Here is a 20,784-nt window from a genome sequence, read left to right on the forward strand (position 1 = left end):
CCTTTAAATAATAATTTTAAAAAATGTTCCGGCCTCCTTCATCAGTATGGTATTTTACGGGTCACATAGGTTGATGATCTATGATTCATTGCTAGGGTGTCAGTAACCATAATGATAGATATTCTCTACATAAAACCAAACATTTCTGAATGATGCTAGATCATATGACATTCGTCTGAAAAAATCCAGCTAAAAACAAACTTGAGTACCTATAAATCTTTATTCTCACCCGAATTTGAAACACTCTGTATGCCAGAAAATCTGCAAACAACGAAAAATGCACAAGCGACACCGGCTTTTTTTTATTACATTTTAAAATTAAAAGCTTCTAATATTTTTTTTACACCTGGGTTGGCTCTGAGAGTTCTAGATCAGGCACTGCAAGTACATTTAAATATAAAATATTTCTGAACGTCATGTTATTTTCATCTTCTTCTATGTCATCTGGATAATGCTTAACTTTGAAATCTTTAAAGCATTTTAATCTGCTCCATATAAGATATCAATACTTCAAAAAATTCACATCATATAATTAAAAGTAAGAATATAATTGAAAAGACATTTTGTTATTAAAGCATTTTTATTGAGTTGTATATTATCAATTTTTGTGCATTGATATAAAAAAAATCTTAGCTAAATAAAGGCTAGTAACAACTCAATATAATAAATTATGAAATGTATAAAAAAAAATGAAACATAAATAGTAACCTTTAAAACATTGTAACAAATAAGTTCAATAAGTGCATAAAATTTGACAAGAAAAAAAAGTTTGAAACAAAAAATTCACCTTTTAAACATATGAAATCTCTTTTCTATAACTGTATTAAAATAAACAACTATGAACTACTTTCAGAAAAACAAAATAATAAACATCTAGGTCAATACTTCAAAATGTTTTGCTGACTGAGAAGGATTTGTCCTTGGTGTTGATTCAACCATATCAGATCGGTCTAAAAGTGAGTCTAATTCTTCATCGGATAAAACTACAAACGTTTTAATTATGATTAGAAAAAAGTTGGCCAACCACTGGATAAACTACTTACTAAATCCATTTGATTGTATTTGTTTATCATAATCAGACGATTCTAACAAATTCATTAGATCCTTTATATTCGATAAGTTAATTTTTGTACTTCTATTAAATGTACCTACAATTTATAAAATTTTAAATTATATTAAAAATGAATTAATAAGATTTCCAAACAGATGTAGTTTATTAAATTAGTACAGTTGAAAATATATAATTATATTGAACATACAGGAAAACATTTTTTCAAATAAATTATATCTAAAAACCCTTTTATAAAATGGGTTACTTATGTTCTATCATAAATTTACCATTCCCAATGACAATTTTTTCTAATTTTCTCTTAGCGGCAGCATGTGCTAATATTTTTTCATCAACTGTGCTTTTAGTACATAAACGGTAAACAACAACCGGTTTAACTTGGCCAATTCTATGACATCGATCTTGGGCTTGTAAATCACATTGAGGATTCTGAAAAATAATATATTTTTCAAACTCATTATATTCTAGTCTACTATAACGTCTATAACACAATGTAAAGAAAAATGTAGAATAAAAATAAAATAAAAACAACAAAATGAAAAAAATATTAATGATCATCTATTAAAGAGAATTGTACTGAAGTTGGATCTGGAAGATTTGTATAGCTGATGGACAGATTCAATATTGGGACAAAGGTAATCAAACTAAAAAAGGATAGAAGATTTTGTTAGTTTTGAAATTGCTAATAAAATTTAGGTTTTAAGGGAAATTTTAATTAAAAGGTAGTATAAAATACAATAGTTAATTGAACATAATTATTTATGCATTGGTATATTTTAAGAAATTAATTATACCCAGTCACTGTCAAATATAATAACAGTATCTGCTGCAGTCAAGTTCAAACCAAGTCCTCCAGCACGTGTTGATATCAACATCAAAAAACAGTCTGGATCATTAGTAAATGTATTAATTGATTCCACTCTATTCAGAATCTTCATGGTACCATCTAATCTAGTGTATTCAAAGGAACGAAAAATCAAAAATTCTTCAATTAGATCTAATAACTGTGTCATTGTAGAAAACAGCAAAACCTGTAAATCAATGATATATTACACTGTTAAATTTTATTATTGTAGGTGTTAAATGTTAAATTTAAGCTGAATTCAGATAAATGAATTTCAAAAAAAAAAAAAAAAAAAAACCAATAACAATCTATATTTTAAAACTAAATTTTTTATTATGCCTGCACCAAGTGTTATAATATATATACATTATATATATATATATATATATATATATATATATATATATATATATATATAAATAATATTAATTAACGTCCAATTGTGTGGTAAGGCTATAACCAATAAATATTAAAACATTTCTTAAATCGAACAATATTATTATCATTAAGTAAAGTTTCTAATTAAAGAATGACAATCTATTCTTTGTAATTTACCTTATGACCAAGTAATTTTAATTTTGATAACATTGCATCCAATATTAGAAATTTTCCACTAGCTTTAACAATGTTTTCATCAACAAGTATTTTGTTTTGCCCCGGAATTAAAGGCATATGAACAAGGTATGGATGATTACATATTTTCTTTAATTGAATAAATGGATTTAGTAATACTAATGAGACAGCCTTATCTTTTGGCTCAACTCTAAAATCCATAAAATACATCATTTATTTTATATTGTATAGTAAATATTAATTAAAATATATATTAGATTAGGTTAATATTAGGCAAGTGTAATTGTATAATATAAAATAAAACTATTTTTTTTGGAGGACAAAAACATTAAAATCATTATAACACATTTTACATTATTTAAACTTTATTGTTAAAAAGTTTAAAATAACAAGTGTTTTATATATTATATAACAAGATATCATTTTTAGAATAATAATTGAAAAAACAGCATTAGAAGATGTGAACTATTTTCGCAAAAATGTAGCAGAACCATTAGTTAATAGTGTATACTTTGCTTCTAATTTAAATATACTTAATACTTACTTTGGTTCTGGTTCAGTTTTTCTTATAACCCTATTCTCAGTATACCTTTGAATAGATTGTACACATTTCCTTTTAGACTTTACTCCAAGTTCGCTCTGAGTTACCTAAAAACAAACAAACTCTATAACCTCAAATTCAAATTGATATAACTACTGTGTTATTAGCAGTGCAGTCCCTAAAATTGTGTGTAGTACGACACACTTTGTGTAGTACAAAAAATGCAGTGTGTAGTACAAAATTTAAAAGTGTGTTATAATAATAACCTTTATAATAATGTTCTATAAAATTTTGATACAACAATACCTATTAATTCAGGATATCAAAAAGTTCTTCGGCCACAAAGAATAAAAAAAAAAAAAACTAGAATTTATATACTTAATATAGGTAATTTAAATTTATTTTTATTTATTTACTGATATTATGTATTATTATTTTCATGCATTTTGTACACTTAGAATGGTTTAGGTATATACAAAAAAAATTTTTTTTCAACAAAAATTCTATTTCACAAATATTTTTTTTAAACAACCTTTAAATTTGTTTATTTGAATTTTGAGGTACTACTTTATTTAAATAAAATTATTTATTGTAAATACATATTATCATTAATTGATAGGTATAATGTATAATTTAGATTTGACTGATTTGGGACTATGTGTCTATGTGTGTAGTACGAAAATTTGGATATTTTAGGGACTGTAGCAGTGGTGCACCCTGGAGGGTTCGAGAGTAGCAGCTGCTACCCCTGATTTTTTGGTAGGTGGGTGGGTACCATGGGTGGATGTCTCCAAGCCCCAAAAATATCCATAACATAACAATTCTACTATGTATACAAAAATTAAAAATAAACTATTAAATACTATAAGTATATAAGCTATAACCAGGGTTAGGATTTGTATGCAACAACAGCATGTTTTTTTTGCGACTTCTGAATATTGATTTTGTCAATAATGTCCATGAATCACCTCATGATGAGATAAATTGTGGGTTTTTTATTTTGCATGTTTTTGCATATTTTGAATAAAATGCATATTAATGCATATATTGAATAAAATGAATAATTATTGCATATTTCGATTATAAGAATGCGAAAAATGCATGTTTTACAGCATATTTAATTCTAGGTCTGCTGATTTAAGTATAAAACTTGGTTTTTTTGTCAAACACAAATTTTATTTTTATAAATACAAACCTATGGTGCAATAGGTATGCGATTAAAGATTGAATAGTTTGACGGAGAAAGATAAACACAATTAATAAGAGTATGTCCGTCAATATAAAATCTAAGATAGAAATTAAAATGCATATTTTTGCATCTTTTAGTAAATAAAATGCATATTTTACAATTTTTTATTACATATACAAATCCTAGCCCTGGCTATAACCATTACACTAAAAGCCAATATGCTACCCATGTTTATTTTTAAGTGTGTGTCACTGGTTATTAGTATTTAAAGTAAATAAGAAAGTAATTTATTTAATAGGATTGAATAAATGTTTTTTATAAGCAAAAAGAATTTGAAATTTGATTGCTGAATAAAAAACATTTAGTTATATTTTGAGATAAGACATTGGATTATGGGCCACAGAACGAAATTCACAGCATTTAAAAAGAAAATCTGCTAAGACAATTAGCTTAAAAAAAACAAATATTTTGTTGGTTTTAAAAATGTAGAATGTGATGCAAAATATCATTTAAAGACATAATCATGCATACGTTTAATTCACAAATACCACTTAATTTTTATCAAAATAATAAGCTATATTTAAAAAAAAAAAAATAGCCAAAGTCAGAGTTACCGACTTGTAATGATTGTTATTCTTAGTTTAACTTACAACATAAATTATTTCATAAATAACTTGATCTTTTCAACCAAGTATGTAATATTTTTTTGGAACAAACTAAAACAAAATTACCGGTTCTTTATTTAACAATGTATCCATTTCCTTGGACAAGGTAGCCATGTACAATTTGTGTTGCAGTTCAGTGACTGGAGCATAAATAACAATTTCTTTCTTTGGTGGTAAGTTTAGATCAGTCTCCGATTTTTGCCTTCTCAAAATAAAAGGCTTTAATATCTATAAAACATAAGTATAATATAGAATATCTGTAGTAAGTATTTATTAGTTATGCTTTGTGTTTCTTGGATACACACAGTGCCGTAGAAACCGCGGTGCGAGCGGTTCAATGCACCGGCCCCATGTTTCAATTTCTGATATAGGTCCCATGCCCCATACTTAAATAAAATAATATAAGAATTAAGAACTTGAAATAATACATAATTTTTTAAATAGGATCATGATAATATAATATTAGTAACATAAATATATAATGATAATGCTGTTATAGTACTTTGTTATTGTTGTCGGTTAACAGTATATATGTGCGTTGCGATTTGATAAATGTCAATACTTGATTTCTTGTTATCGTTGCAACTAAAAATAGAATTATTGGGAAAATGATTTTGTGCATTATTATCGGCTCGATACTGGACACAGGTTAGATTTATCAGGAATTCTAGAAAATTACGTAAAATTACGTTCAATCTGTATTCAACTTTTTAGGTGGAAGTGCTCCAAGATGGGCATTATTGGTTCTTGGAATAGATAATGCAATAGCAGTTTGTAAGAAGTTTCTAAAAAAAGTATGTGCTACACACTGGGAAGCTCGACATAATGCAGTATTTGCACTTAAAGAAAGATGAGCTGAAGACTCTTACAGTAATTAGTCTAACCAGCAAGAAAAATGAAGAGATTGTTCAAAGCAAATCATTGCAAAAAAAAATTGAAAATATAGAATTTATTTTATTATTGTGTGTCTGGGAAAATATGTTAAGATCGGTCCAACCAGTATCCAAATGTTTGCAGTCTAATGATATCAACATACAAAATGCTTGCTCTTTACTTCGGCAAACAATTGGTACAATTGAAAATGTACGGATCTGTGTACCATCAATTATTCCAGCACCTCTACATTCACACCCTATGCGCGCTTATGTAACGGGCCCACAGATTAAATTTGCACCGGGGCCCATCTAGTTCTATCTACGGCACTGGATACACAGATAACATTCCAAAAAAGCTTTGTTGTTTTAAGTATTAGTTAATTTTACCTAATGTTAAACATAAATGATAACATATTTATTTTTTAAATATAAATTTAGTTAAAATAAATTTATATTTTTTAAAACAAGTAATAAATTATTATAAATTATTATATTTCACCTAATTTTAGAAGTTTGAAAGTTGCTATAAAATTAAAACATATTGATGAAAAACAAATGGAACAAGGAAATCACACAATGTTGCCTTAATTTGACACCAATTTTTATGTGTTATTTCTTTTTTTTTAATCATTAGAAATAACAAAGGAATGTGGAGTGTTAATTGAATAGGTACATTATGTGTATATTATATACATATATTTGTATAATATAACGTTTAAATATTAATAAAATTAATATGATTTACTTTTACTATGATATCCAATATTTCATCTTTAGTAGCTATATTGACAATCCGGTCATTTGTACCATGAAAGTCATTTAACACAAACCATGAGCTAAAATCTTTTATATCATTAAATAATTTAGGCATCAATAAATTTAACAAAGTCCATAGTTCATTCATGTTATTTTGAATAGGTGTCCCAGTAAGTATAAGTTTATTTGCACAAGCAAATTCACGCAGGCATCTAAATATTTATTTTGATATTAAATTTTTTTTTATCCATTATTTACCATAACAAAATATATTTTGCATACCTGTTTGTTATAGTTAATGAGTTTTTCAGCTTATGACCTTCATCAATTGTAATATACTTCCAATCATAACTTTTTAAGAATTTTGTGTCCATACGCAAAATTTCATAAGTTGTGATCACAATAGCATTTATGTTTAAATTTCCCACTTTATGATTTGTATTAATTTTTGTTCGAATTACATAGCGTTCTGTATCTGAACCATGGTACAATAAAGTCTTTAGCTAAGACAATAATAATCAGACATAAGTATTTATCATTAAATTGATTATTTTAAATTTTATTAAGATATTTACTTGAGGAGCAAATTTAATGAATTCGGATAACCAATTGGGAATTGTAGACAGTGGAGCAATAATAAGTAATGGTCCTCTTATTCCCATTTCCAAAAGGAAACAGTAGAAAGCTATAGTTTGTATAGTTTTACCAAGCCCCATATCATCGGCTAAGATACCATTTAAACCATTTTCAAACAATGTCTAAATTAGAATATCATAATTATACATATAATCGTTTTGAAGAAAGCATATTTCTAATTTGTATAAAATGAATACTGGCATTTTTTAAATGTATTTTTTTTTTAATTCTTACAATATGCACAATAGATGAAGCAATATTATAAGATAGAGTGGTTGGGTTGATTGAAAAAACCATTCAATAATAGTATTTTATGATGTAATCTAGTAAACAAACAAGTCACAAAAATGTTTGGATTCTATTTATAGTAACTGTCTTTGGCTAATCCCTGGAATGAATTGCATTCAGTAGGACCAGATAGGTTTGAGGAATTGCTTGTAGATAAGAATTGTATTATGTAGTGTGACATGTTAGGACGAAAGGAGTAGGCGAAGCTGTCTTTGACGATAGTTGAGAACTAGTTGCTAATTGTGTATGTGGGTGGTTCATGTGAGACGCAGATCTAGGTCAGCGTTTCTTAAACCGTGTTCCATGGAACCCTGGGGTTCTGCGTAGATTACTTCAGGGTTCCACAAAAATTGAATTATTTTTAAAAAATGTTCAAGAAAATTACTTATAAATTAAATAATAATGTATAAGTCATATGGGATAATCTAACAGCTAACTCTATATTTAATAATCTATACTTCTACTTATTATTATAATTCATTAGCAAATAATCCTAAAAAAAAGCTAAAAAACTAAAAATAAGTAGAGGTTTCACGATAAAAGTGGACATCAAAAAGGGTTCCACGGATAAAAAAGTTTAAGAACGCTGATCTAGGTAATAAGCATTCTGAACAGTTGGAGGTTAATTGCTGAGTATAATTGGGAGAGGGGAGGAGGAAATTATGGGTCTGAGTTCAGTGGATTGACTTAGATTCGATTAGTTTGAAACTCCTTGTACAAAACTGAAAGCATGGCAGATTAGGTGGGTTTGGAATATATCGGATACCTTGATAGGGTCATAATATAGCTTTTAACATCAGTGGTCACCAGTGGTGGTGAGGTTGGTAGTGAGTTGGACTAATGTGTACAGATTGAATAAGAGAGATGCCACTATACCTCCTTGCAATACTCCAGCTCTAATAATTAATGGTATGTCAGATAAGGCTGAGTCATAATCATACAGAGAAATACTGTCTTCTAGATAAGATTTGTAGATTAAATAGAAGCTAGGAGGAAATAAAATGTAAAATTTTTAAGTTAAAAAGTTTAGCATATTAGAATATTATGAACTCAAGCATCAATGATATGGTTCATTACTTATTTTATTTCAACCAAAAACTAATTTCAAAAATTAATATATAAACAAAAATACATACTCTTATCCATAAAAGACCTTCTTTCTGATAATTTTTAAGTGTCCCATTAAATAATTTTGGTTGTTGAAATAACTTTAAATAATAGTTTTCATATTCTTCATTCTAAATAACAGTAAAAATTATTAATTAAGGACAGAAACTAAGTGATACACATACACTGTTTACTATACTGATTTTACTATCTGCAAGTGTAGTTAAAAAGAAAATTGTAAGAGCCATTATAATTATAATTGGTATAGCTTAGTCGCTCATGTGCTGTATGAAAATCAAAATTAGCAAATAAAAATATGAATAGCTATTTTTCAAAAACACCAAGTAAAAAGTAACCTGATATATTTTTAATTTATTCCGATTGGTAATGTGATGATAAGGGTTAAGATTGTTAATGACTTTTTCATACTTTAGTATACTTCAAACTTCAAAGTCTATTCAGGACTGTTGGGTATAAAATCTACTTTAAATAACCAAATCACTATGAACAATACTCTTACAACCATCAGAAATAGAATTCTTGAGCTAGAAATAATGTTAAAAGATAAAGAAGCAGTGGTGCAACTAGGATCTATTTTTGGGAGGGGTTTTTCATAAAAAAAAATTAATTAACAAAAGAAAACAAAGGTTTTCACATTGAAACATTTGACTTATAACATATTTTTTTGGGTGAGTTGGAGGGGAGGGTCACATCCCCCAAATCCTTCTTCTGATTGTGCCACTATAAAGAAGGTATTATTACAAACTTAGAATTTAAAATGAATGTTTTAGACCAAAAAGAGAGAGCTTGCTTTATTGAAATAAATGGTGTAAAAAGGTAATTTATGAAAACACTAAAGAATTAGTTAATTATATTGTATCAACAATTAATATTTATTTTATCTTAATTTCCTCGACATTGAGAAATGCTTACTGATAACCTTCAAACCCAAAACTAAAAATTCCACAGATAATCATACAACTTTCATTTAAACAAGAACTGCTAACTATTTTAACTAGAAAACATGGAATTAATCTTTAAGATATGCATTCAAATTTACAAAAACACTTACTTCGATTGTTTGATTATTTGAAACTGTATTTGGATTAACTTCAACATTATTCGGTATATTTTCATCAACTTTATTAGCTTTTTCCAGTTCGTTTCTACATGATTTGATAATTACTTTTTATACAATAATATAAATTTATATATTTTAATAAATGAATATAGACTCAATAGTGTACATTTTCCTGCAGAAAATGTCAACTAAAAAATTGAAAAGAAATTTCTCATTTTGTTACAAATTTAACAGAATGACTGATTTAACATAAAACATAAGTTTTATGTGTTTTAAGATGAGAATAATATAAGCCAATGAATCAGCTGGTAATTTTTTTTTTTAGAACAAATCACAAATAAGATAATATGGATATGGTTATTAATAATTATTAAACCATTTTAATATCTTAAGATATACTTAGATCATCCACTTTGGATGCAGCAAAGTATGTTATACTTCGTATATCTATCTATGTTCAACATAAACACTAACTTACTGTCATAATTTTTGGGTTACACTCCCTCTAACTGTGTATGCACATTTGTCTACAAAATATACATGCACCCTAAGTATATGATCTAAGCAAGTAACTGTATAGACCAAATTTAGTAATTTAATTATTATTAAACCATTGAACAATAAAACATTTTTAAATAAAGAAAAAAATAATTCCATATATGTACAAACACATATTTTTTAATTAAAAACATTGTTTCTGATATTATTATAATTTCTATACTATATTTCAAATGTGATTAGTACTGGGCAGTGATAAGTTTTTGTTGGAAACAGTCAGAAACATTGTTAGACACTTCTCTGAAGTCAACACGAAAGGCCAGTGCTTTGGAACAAAGCCACGCCCACGTGCACATTTGGCCGCCTGACACTGATCTTGGAATAGAATAGTCAAAGAATAATAAAAATAGATAGTTGACTAAAACAAACGACTTACTTAATAATTTGTAGTTTACAATTTTTTAATCTGGTTTCAAATACATTAGATAATTTAGTACTATTTTCTAGAAGAGCGAGTAAATTTTTGTATCTTTTCTCTCTTTCTTCACTATCCATACTGTGGAGTAACTAAATTATAAATATAAAATAAAACATTCAATATTTTAATACAAAAAAAATTTTTTTAGAAATAGAAATGTATCTATGTAGGGAATACCTTTGATACATTCTGAAAATAGTAAGTAACACTAATCATAGTTGAGTTATAATTTATAACTATATTTATATACTATTCACACATTTTAAAAAGCACTAATTGCTTTTGATATTGAACTCACAAAATTGAAGTGAATACTTTTGATGCACACATACATTTAATATTGAACAAACAATTTAAACATAGTAAAATACATACTATGTTCCATTTCCATACATTAGGTATATCAAGTATTATGCTAATACGCAATTAAAATAAATTAATACTAATACCTTACATTTATAAAAATAATTACTAAATTATCCTAAAATTATTTGTAGATATATAAATTCAAAATTCAAAACATACCGCAGAGTTTTTGTCTTTTAGTATAGAGTCTTTAACATCTACAGGTGATTCCTCCATCAAAATATCAACTTCATCTGAAAAAAATTTATCAATGAAGTAAACACTAGGTCTTAAATTTTGGGGGCAAAGTAAAAATATAATAAGAAAAATAACAACATATTGTATGCTCATTAATGATAAAAATGAACTCTAGATTTATCATATTAAGTATATTAACTGAATATTTAGATGTACATAATCATTTTTTAATCTCAAACTAAATAAACCTAAGGAAATATTATAAAAACAAGTGTATTGAATACTATGTATATTTGATGGCAATCAATTAAAAAATAAAATATTATTTTTTTAAATATATACAAAACTAACAAGGCATTTGTTAAAATGGTGAATTAGAATAAATTCTTTTAGAATAGAAATCAAAATTCTTACCAGATGAATCCACTCCATTTGTTTCATCCATTTCTGCTTTTCCTATAAAACATGATGGATGTTTTATTTATTTTTTACAATACTATAAAATGTTAATGTTTTAAATCTAAATGCAAAAATAAAATTCTGAAATATCTGTTTAAATTTGTCATGTATAAAAATTTTAATAAATATGTTAAACTAAAAAAATAGTCAATAACAATCAATATTATTAGTACCTAAATAAAAATTTGAAGATTACTTATTCTATTTTTATTTATATAAAAAAAAATACAATAATAAGAATTTTTTAATATTCAACAATTAAAAAATGTTCACAATCAAAGTTCATAAGTCACAAAAATTATAGCTTCTATAGAATAAATTGCCTTACACACAGATAGAAAAAACTTATTTTATGTTTTCATTAGATAATGATAGTAATTTAGATAACTACAAAATTTTAATAATTTAAGTTACCAATGATAACATTAATTAATTGCACCTAATATATTATTAATTAATAATATATTATTAGATACTCTAATACTCTATGAACATATATTATCCTTAACAAATGGTAGGTATGGTATTCTTCCAAAAATTCCAGTCAAAATGTATATTTATTATTTATATTATACAAGACATATCTAAAAAATCTTGTTTTTACAAATTACCACAAAAATAGTAAAGGCCAAAAGAAATAGCCTAAGAAAAAATATCATAGCAGCATTCAACATTACTGTTGAATTAGTTTGGTATCAAATATCAGTAGGTAACAAATATCAATGACCAAAAAATGTACAGCAAAAACATGTCACCATATTGTAGACTGGAATTATTTTAAGAGATGAAGCAGTTGCAATGTTTGATAAACGTAAAAATAAAATTAGTGGTCAGACAAATTGTTCAAATGTAATAGTCATCAATTCAAGCATAAATATAATATTGAGGGATGGAAACAGAATTCCAAATATAGATAAACATTTATATCATGATATACTGTCAAAGTTGATGATCATTCAACTCAACAAAAATTACAGTACTTACCCCACATTCAAGATACATGGTTTTTTGCAGGTATGTGTTTGTAAAACAATTGATGTGGTTTTAGAACAATGCATTTTTAAAATACAAAGTAGAGATTTTTTAAAACTTTGATCTTTAATACCAATTATACAGAATTAAATAAAATTAGGGACAACCATTGATTCAGATTGATGGCGAGCATATAGCTAATTATCATGAAAAAGTAAATCATTCAAGTTTTTTTTGGGGAGGAGGGAGTTTTAGTTCACCTTAAAATAGGATGCACTAAAATAAGTGATCCCCAAGTGGACAAATTCCATGGTCAGATTTTACCTCTATACTTAAGTCTTGCACTTTTCAACCTATGGCTTTACTGGGGATCACTTCCACCCCACTTCGTCACATGGTATAGAAATATATGCCCATCCATCCAATCACTACCCTGGTTTCACAACCTAAATCTTTCCAGGAAATGTATATCTACGTTTTCCCATCTTTGTTTTGGCCACACACTACTTCTTACCCATTCTTTTAAACTATGTTTGAACGATTCTCCTCTCAGCACACTCCAAAATGACCCTATGGTTTGTGATATTAGCTACCTAATCTTTTTATGCTCCAGCCTATCAACACAACGGGATCAACTTTTTTTCCTTTTAAGCTCTGCCAACATTTTTATCGATGCTAAAAATATCTTTTCAACCCAACAAAAAAATATGATATTTTACATTTTATCCTTTTTCAACCATACAGGCTTTTTAATATAATCAGACATCTTCTTTTCTTTCTTATTTAAAAGTAACTTATTTATATCTTGTATTTCATGGCACATAATTGTTGAAACTAATTGTAACATTGTCTAAATAAAAAAAAGATACTTATTAATATTAAAGATACATGTCAAAACTATGTAAATATAGAATTAAAAACCAAAGGATGATAGATTTATTAGATCACCAACTAAAGATGAATGGTGGCAGTTTCCATTATTATAATACATCACACGACAAATTTAGTTAAAATGTTCTTGAATAACATATCGTAACAAGACTTGATATTCATGATGTTCATATGGGGCTTAGAATTTAAAACATTTGCATACATTTCTCTTGGACAATTAGATTAATTACCAAGTAAGCTTGAAATTAATTTCATAAAAAATAAAATATAATAGTTTATAGTACCTATACATATTTAGTGATTTTGCAGTTTTTAGAGTAGATTGTTAAATTTTACGATTTTTTAAAGCATATATGGTTAGGCTATATGTAATACAAATTAATACAATTATTTAAAAGTTTATAAATAAAAAATAAAAAAACTTTAAAATGTAGGTATAGGTTTAATATAGTTTTAAATGTTCACTAGAAAGAGGCGTAATTACAGAGGTGCATCCTCTGATTTTATGTAATCAGTGTAAAAATATGCTTTTGCAATTGCAAATTACCTATACCTATTATAAAAATACAATACCTACTATATTTCATCAATTTGTTAAATTTTTGGTGCTGCTCTCATGCGGACTACCAAATGCGTGCGGTCTACCTTCATAAATTTAGACCACATATTGTAGCAAAAAATATATATAAATTATACATAAACACGTACATCCACTAAAAAATAAACATATGTCATCTATTATTTTCCAACCATGTTTATTGTTATTGAAAGATAAAGTTGTTAATATACCTAACCTACCTACAATAACTATGCGACATTATAATGAATTTAATAAATTTTTTAGTTACGTATTGGTCATTGATTATGTTGTACCTACAGCGTTCGTATTTTGTGTCCGTTTTGTATAGACGTCATGCAGGATGGGTAAAGCGCTCCTAGCGGACTATGAGTGAACTTTTATCGGGTCACACTTCAAGTACATTGTACATAAACCATAGTAGTATATTGTAGTATAACACACATGAATTCAGTGAAATTTATTTACAATTTGTTTTATTTTATTTCAATTTTCAATTATAATAATTAAAATGGCTCAGTCAAAATCAAAAAACATGTGCTGTGTAGTGAACTGTTCCAACACATACAAAACTTCAAAACACCTCAAATTCTTTTCATTTCCCAATAGACAGTATGAACAGGAATTGAAAAAAAAATGGATTAGAGCTGTAAACCGTTTAGAGTAAGTTACCAAATTTTTAGATAATAAGATAATAAGATAATAAATCATTAAACAAAATACAATTGTCATAACTCACACACTCATTCTTAAGTAGGTACAAAAATATAATCTATTTAAGCAACTAGGTATAGATAATAATTTATATTATTTATAATTTAAGATTTATACAATGTCTAATGTTTGTATAAAATCTAAAATTAAATTTGAATGATGAGAAATGACAAATATGTGTTGTGTATGTGGGTATCTACTCACAAATCTATTCATTAAAATTATTCTTAATTTAACAGGGAAAATGGAAAATTATGGATGCCGACTACTCGAAGTTTGATATGTTCAGATCATTTTGTAGGAAACATACGATCTAAAGATCCACAAAGTCCATCTTATATTCCATCTATTTTTCCAAAAATGTACAATAAACCTAAACCCAATACTGATCAACAAATTAATAGATACAACCGTTCTAGAAATCGGTCAGAATTAAGAAATAGTAAAGCTATGAATGATTCTACCATCAACACATTTGATGTTGATATTACTGATATTAATGTAAACCAACATTCTAATTTAAACACTAAATGTGATGTTAGTACCCAAGTTAGTTTAAATATTTCTGGTAATGATAACTTTATTTTTGAATGCATACAAAATAAAAACAATGTAAACACACAAGTTTCAGTTCCCAAAAGTTTTGATAATAATTTTTCTAAACCATGTTTACTTGACAAAATGTGTGGGCCAGATTCAAGTGAAATCTCATATTTATCACGTGAATCATTTAAAGGGTTTGAATCAATAACAAATGAAAAACGCCTAATAAGTTTAACTGGGACTTCATTTTTTACATGATTGCTGTCATACAATTTCTTCCCTTTATTATTTGTGAATTCAACATTGTACGAAATTGACTGAAATCCGTGGCTCAAAGTTAAATCAGTCATATTGATTTATTTTAATTAATATGGATAAAAAAAAAAAATATAGTAGACAAACTTGCTAAATAGACGACAACTATCTACACAAGTCAGAACAACCAGGAACATTAGAATAATAATTAATAATATAATATAAAAATATAATAGATAATAGATCATAATAGATGATAGATGCATAATAGTAAATAGATCCCCGAAATTAGTTCATACTTTCACTACTACGGCGCGCTGCTATCAATCCTGTCCATACCGTCTATATCATGTGCATTATGCAATTGAAAGATTTTATTAGACTGTCGCAAATAGTGAAGAAAATGCCACTGCGTATTTAAGGGAGCACAGTTTATTAGATACTGTTGAAGAAACATTGCCATGTCATATGAAAATATAAACATGGTGTATTACAATTTACAATATAGGTATTATGCGATCTACGTCTTACAAGGTAGACCGCATACGTGAGTAGAAAATGTCGGTACTCGGTACCTAGTACGCATATCAGAGTAGCACTGCATGTTTTTTATAAACTTATTTAAAAATGTTGTTCTCACTTTTATTCATTTAATTTAAATATTGTATTTTTATATATATAATTATTATTGTATTATATACCATTGTGATATTTGTTTATGTTATATTGTTATAAAATATAAAAAGATACGTATAGTACACGCAATTAAAGTGATTAGTTTTAAATATGAACTATTTTGTCATTACGATTATTGGGCCGATCAAAGTTTTGCACCTGCTGAAATTTAATGGAATTACGCCAATGTCACTAGGTATTATTGTGTAGCGTTTTTCAAATCCTTAGTTGACATAGAATTTTATGTTTTAATTAATATTTAATTAGTATAAAATAAAGTGTATATTTTAATAAAATACTATGTAAAATATACTTATTAAGTAGATATTTATGAAATTTGTGAACTTAAAAAAAGTGTATGAACATTTTATTTATTTTAATAGTAATTTTTGAATCGCATTAAGTTCCGAACCCTAAATTCATCAGTAATATCTAAAAAAAAGTAGCTTTTAACTTTAATTAATTAAATTAGTTAAATTAAAAATAGATAAACAATTATTAACCTTGCACACCCGAACGGCAAACAAATAGATAAAACATTGCATATGATGATAATTATTAATTTACATGAATATTATGAAAACCCTAATTCTATATTAAGAAATGTTATAGCCTCGGCATGTTCAACATTTCAACCATGAACAGCGAATATCCAGAGATTAGAGAACAACGATTTACAAATATTATTATATTGAACTGCTATTTATAACACGATAATAGTAAAACGTAGTATATAATAATAGGCAAGTGCTTTCATAGCAACAACTACAACCATTGATTAGTATTTTTAATCAACATAATATATCATACCATCTATATAGTCCTACTTGTTCTTGTTCACTCTCACACCGTCATACTTTTATGATAGCAGCCATCGGGTTTTTCAATAATCGTGTGGACCTTCCTGTGTCATGTGTGTGCGTTAAATACCACTCAACCACTCATACAGATACTGTACAACGTATACGTAATTAATGTTTCGGGGAATTTTAAACAAACAACCGCCCTGTTATCGATTTTACTGTTATTTTTAAATCGTGTACTTTCACGATGTTAATACGTCTCGTACTTGTGTATTTTTAGAAATAATAAATTATGATTTATATTTAAATATAGCTTATAAGTTTGTATGACGTGTATATTATGTTTACACAGTCCTAACATATCGTAAAATTGAAATTGTTCACAATAATATGAAACGAAATCTGTACATTATTAAAACATATTATATGAATAAAATTAATAAAAATACAAAACGGAACACCCAAAAGACGTGTAGCTGATAATAATTAAGAACTTTACAATTTGCTAAAAAAAAAAAAACTCTTAAAAGACGCCTGTCATACGAATACGTTCATAAAGCATGAATAAATTGTACTTCCAATTTTTTTTTCTACAATTATATGGAAAACTTATTACAAAATCAGTGACATACACAGAAAAAAGTTTTGGGTGGTATTCTTGAAAATCAGTTATTTCTATTAGAGTATGTATAATATGACAATTAACATTAAAATATAATAAGTAAAATTTACTATTTAATAACCATACAAAAAACAAATATTTCGGGGGGTGTTTGAACACTTCTCTGTGTACGTAGTTGAATAAAATCAATGAGACATTAAATATAACCACTTGACAGGCACATCATATTTTAGTCATAGGAAAACTAGAAAGATAATATACCTACCTAGTTGTTAAATACTTTAATAAAAATAATGATACATAATATTATGATATTATTATTCATTAGGTATGATATCATATTATCATTTAATTTATAATTTTAATCAACTATAATAATGTATAAACCACAGGAGCCCTCCGCCCACGATCAGCTATCAAACCCATTTAATTGTTTCCGAGTAAGTAATAGGTATACTCGAGTACTCACCAAAAACAACGAAATCGCCGGTCAGTCAGTCAGTTAAGAATTTCCAATCTGTAATCGGTCTAGTAAACAGCAACTGCCAACTGGTAAATTGTAATTTTGTGAGTAAAAAGTGAAAAATTTACAATAAACCAACGGATAAGAAATAACAAAATTAAAAACTGGCAAAAAGCCGAGAGCCCGAAGAAGACAACAACGCACTAACGAGTAAGAGTAACGGACAATACGAGTATAAGACACACGCGAGAGTGCGAAATGCGAATCGAGCTCGGCCGTCCGCGCCTCTTGCGGTCATTACGTCGATTGTTGGCGGCACGAGTGGAAGGGAAACAGTTTCGCGTTTGATTCGTCGTCGTCGTCATTTGCCTTGGCGCGCGCCAGTACAAGCACCTCCTTCAGGCGACCGGTTCAAGTTATTACACGATAACGCAATGTTCGTTGTTGAATATAATTATTTATAAATACAAAACTATGGTATTTTGGTATTATGCCGAACTACGATTATGAATTTACGATGTGTACGAAATACGAGCCATGACTGCACAATTAGTGCACGATCGTGCCATAATAATTATTATTATAATAGTCTCAATTCTCAAATCTGGGACTAGACAGTATTTGTTCGCAGAATAACTGCAGTTTAAATTTAACTATTGAGTTTTTACGAAGCATTTAAGAATAATGTGGAAATTTACTTAGTTATTTTATTTCATATATCGAAAGTTTTTAAACATGTTTAATTAAAGTGGGAAAGGCTTCATGATGGCACATTGTGTAAATAGTTGTATATTTATTACTATTAAAGTATTACACAATTATCGATTAATTAAAGATTTCACCCTGAAATAGAAAACATTTTGCGTGAGAATTGACGACCGAACAGTGGGCTTATAATTTTATACCATAAGTAATAAATCTTATAAATTGTATATATAATATATATATATATATATATATATATATATATAATTTAGTTTTTATATTTATTCTTCATGATTTATACTTTAACATTTTTAGGATAGTTGGTACCTATACGACATACGTAAGCGAATAACTCAATAATGCAAAATATAGTTTAAGGATAGAAAGCCGGAAATGAGCTACATAATACAACATACGTACTTTGGCTACATTTGTTTCGGGTGGCGTTTGCTCTGGACTGAAATATTGCCATCTCGCACAAACCACACGCGTGATCGTCAATGGTGGCATGTTGTATTGTTGACAGTTGTACCATAGATTAAATATACTATAGATAGCCCACGTCATAGGAAAAAACGGCAACCAGATATGCAGACGTTTTGGACCCCGGCTGAGCAGTACCAATGGACCCCTATACGATCGCAATAAATGTTATAGATTTTGCGCATTCGCGGACGTTAATACCGCGCGCCGTCCAGTTGTAAAACTTGAAAAAGCAACTATAACTATAAATTTGTTGTAACTTGCGCGTCTGACATCTATTCTATGATATGTATTATTATACTAATACGTCGTGACTCGTGACTTCGTGAGCGGCGGCAACTAACATATTGTAATATATTTTATTATAAACAAATTAATTACCATTCTTTGTAAAATGTACATCGATAAACTTAAACAGTGACCACAGATATTAAAATACAAATATTATAGTTATTATAATAATAATTATGAAATTACCTAGGGCTACAGATTTATCCTTATTAAGTAGTTGTTAAAATCCAAAACAATATTATTATTAATTTTCATATAAAGCGTAAAGACAGTATCTAATGTTATACTAAAAAACAAGTAAAAATGTTACATGATTATAAACTCTTTAAATTATTAGTGTAGTAGTAAAAAAAAAAAAGCGGGTAAGTGGGTATCGCTCTGCTGTACATTGGTGGTGGGGTGGTCCTTTGACTAGGGTAGGTTAAATTTGAATGCAATGATAGGTATCATTGTATACGAAAAACGATTCTGAACGGAGACGGTTTATCTGTCTAGGATATATTATAGATAATTAAAAATTTTCAAATCTTAGATTTAAAAAGAAAATTTTTTATGAATTTCTAGCTTAAAATAATTTGCGAACTTTAGTGATCTTTACGTATGTTGTCAAAATTTAAATTTAAAAACTTGTAAAAAAAAATTGTGGCTATATATTTATTTTATTTTTCAACTACTATTGTAAAAATTTATTATGAGCCTTGTATTAAATTTTCAAGTCTTTGATATAAAAGGAAAATTTTTTATGAATTTCTAGTTTAAAATAATTTGCGAAGTTTCGTGATTTTTACGTATTTTGTCAAAATTCAAACTTTGAATGCTTTAAAACAAAAATTATGCATATATATTTTTTATTTTTCAACTGCTATTGTAAAAACTAAGACAAGTGTTGAATTTTTTTTAAGCTTAGATATAAATACAAACAATTTTATGAATTTTGAACTACAAAATAATTTGCAAATATTCATGGTTTTGACGAATTTTTGTCAATATTTGAAATTCAAATGCTATTAAAAAAAAATTATGCCTATGTATTCTTATAATTTTTTAATTACTATAAGAATAACTTATGAGGAACTTTAATTGAATTAATATTTAAATTCGTTTGACTCGATTCAGGATAAATCGCTATCGTTACGCTATTTCGTAAAAATTTAAAATTCAAACGCACTTAAAATTTTTCCTATAATG

General features: G+C 27.2%; 2 protein-coding genes across 2 annotated transcripts; one reads left to right on the forward strand and one right to left on the reverse strand.

Annotated features, from left to right (window-relative positions):
• Nucleotides 1-561: 561 nt before the first annotated feature.
• Nucleotides 562-18,385, reverse strand: LOC107173548 (lymphocyte-specific helicase-like). The gene is made up of 16 exons (XM_089217155.1): nt 18,124-18,385; nt 11,558-11,599; nt 11,126-11,199; nt 10,559-10,689; nt 9,616-9,709; nt 8,573-8,674; nt 7,088-7,270; nt 6,795-7,015; nt 6,502-6,724; nt 4,948-5,109; nt 3,031-3,134; nt 2,469-2,676; nt 1,864-2,100; nt 1,339-1,498; nt 1,044-1,148; nt 562-983 (listed from the first exon to the last, which is right to left on the reverse strand). The coding sequence occupies exons 2-16, from the start codon at nt 11,586-11,588 to the stop codon at nt 874-876; spliced, it is 2,145 nt and encodes a 714-aa protein (XP_089073281.1). The 5' UTR covers nt 11,589-11,599; nt 18,124-18,385; the 3' UTR covers nt 562-873.
• Nucleotides 14,418-15,557, forward strand: LOC149060392 (uncharacterized). The gene is made up of 2 exons (XM_089228959.1): nt 14,418-14,705; nt 14,996-15,557. The coding sequence occupies exons 1-2, from the start codon at nt 14,554-14,556 to the stop codon at nt 15,555-15,557; spliced, it is 714 nt and encodes a 237-aa protein (XP_089085085.1). The 5' UTR covers nt 14,418-14,553.
• Nucleotides 18,386-20,784: the final 2,399 nt, after the last annotated feature.

The sequence above is a fragment of the Diuraphis noxia genome, unplaced genomic scaffold (genome assembly GCF_037042655.1).
Source record: "Diuraphis noxia isolate RWA-SAM2 unplaced genomic scaffold, SU_Dnox_SAM2 contig0001, whole genome shotgun sequence".
Classification (NCBI taxonomy): domain Eukaryota; kingdom Metazoa; phylum Arthropoda; class Insecta; order Hemiptera; family Aphididae; genus Diuraphis; species Diuraphis noxia.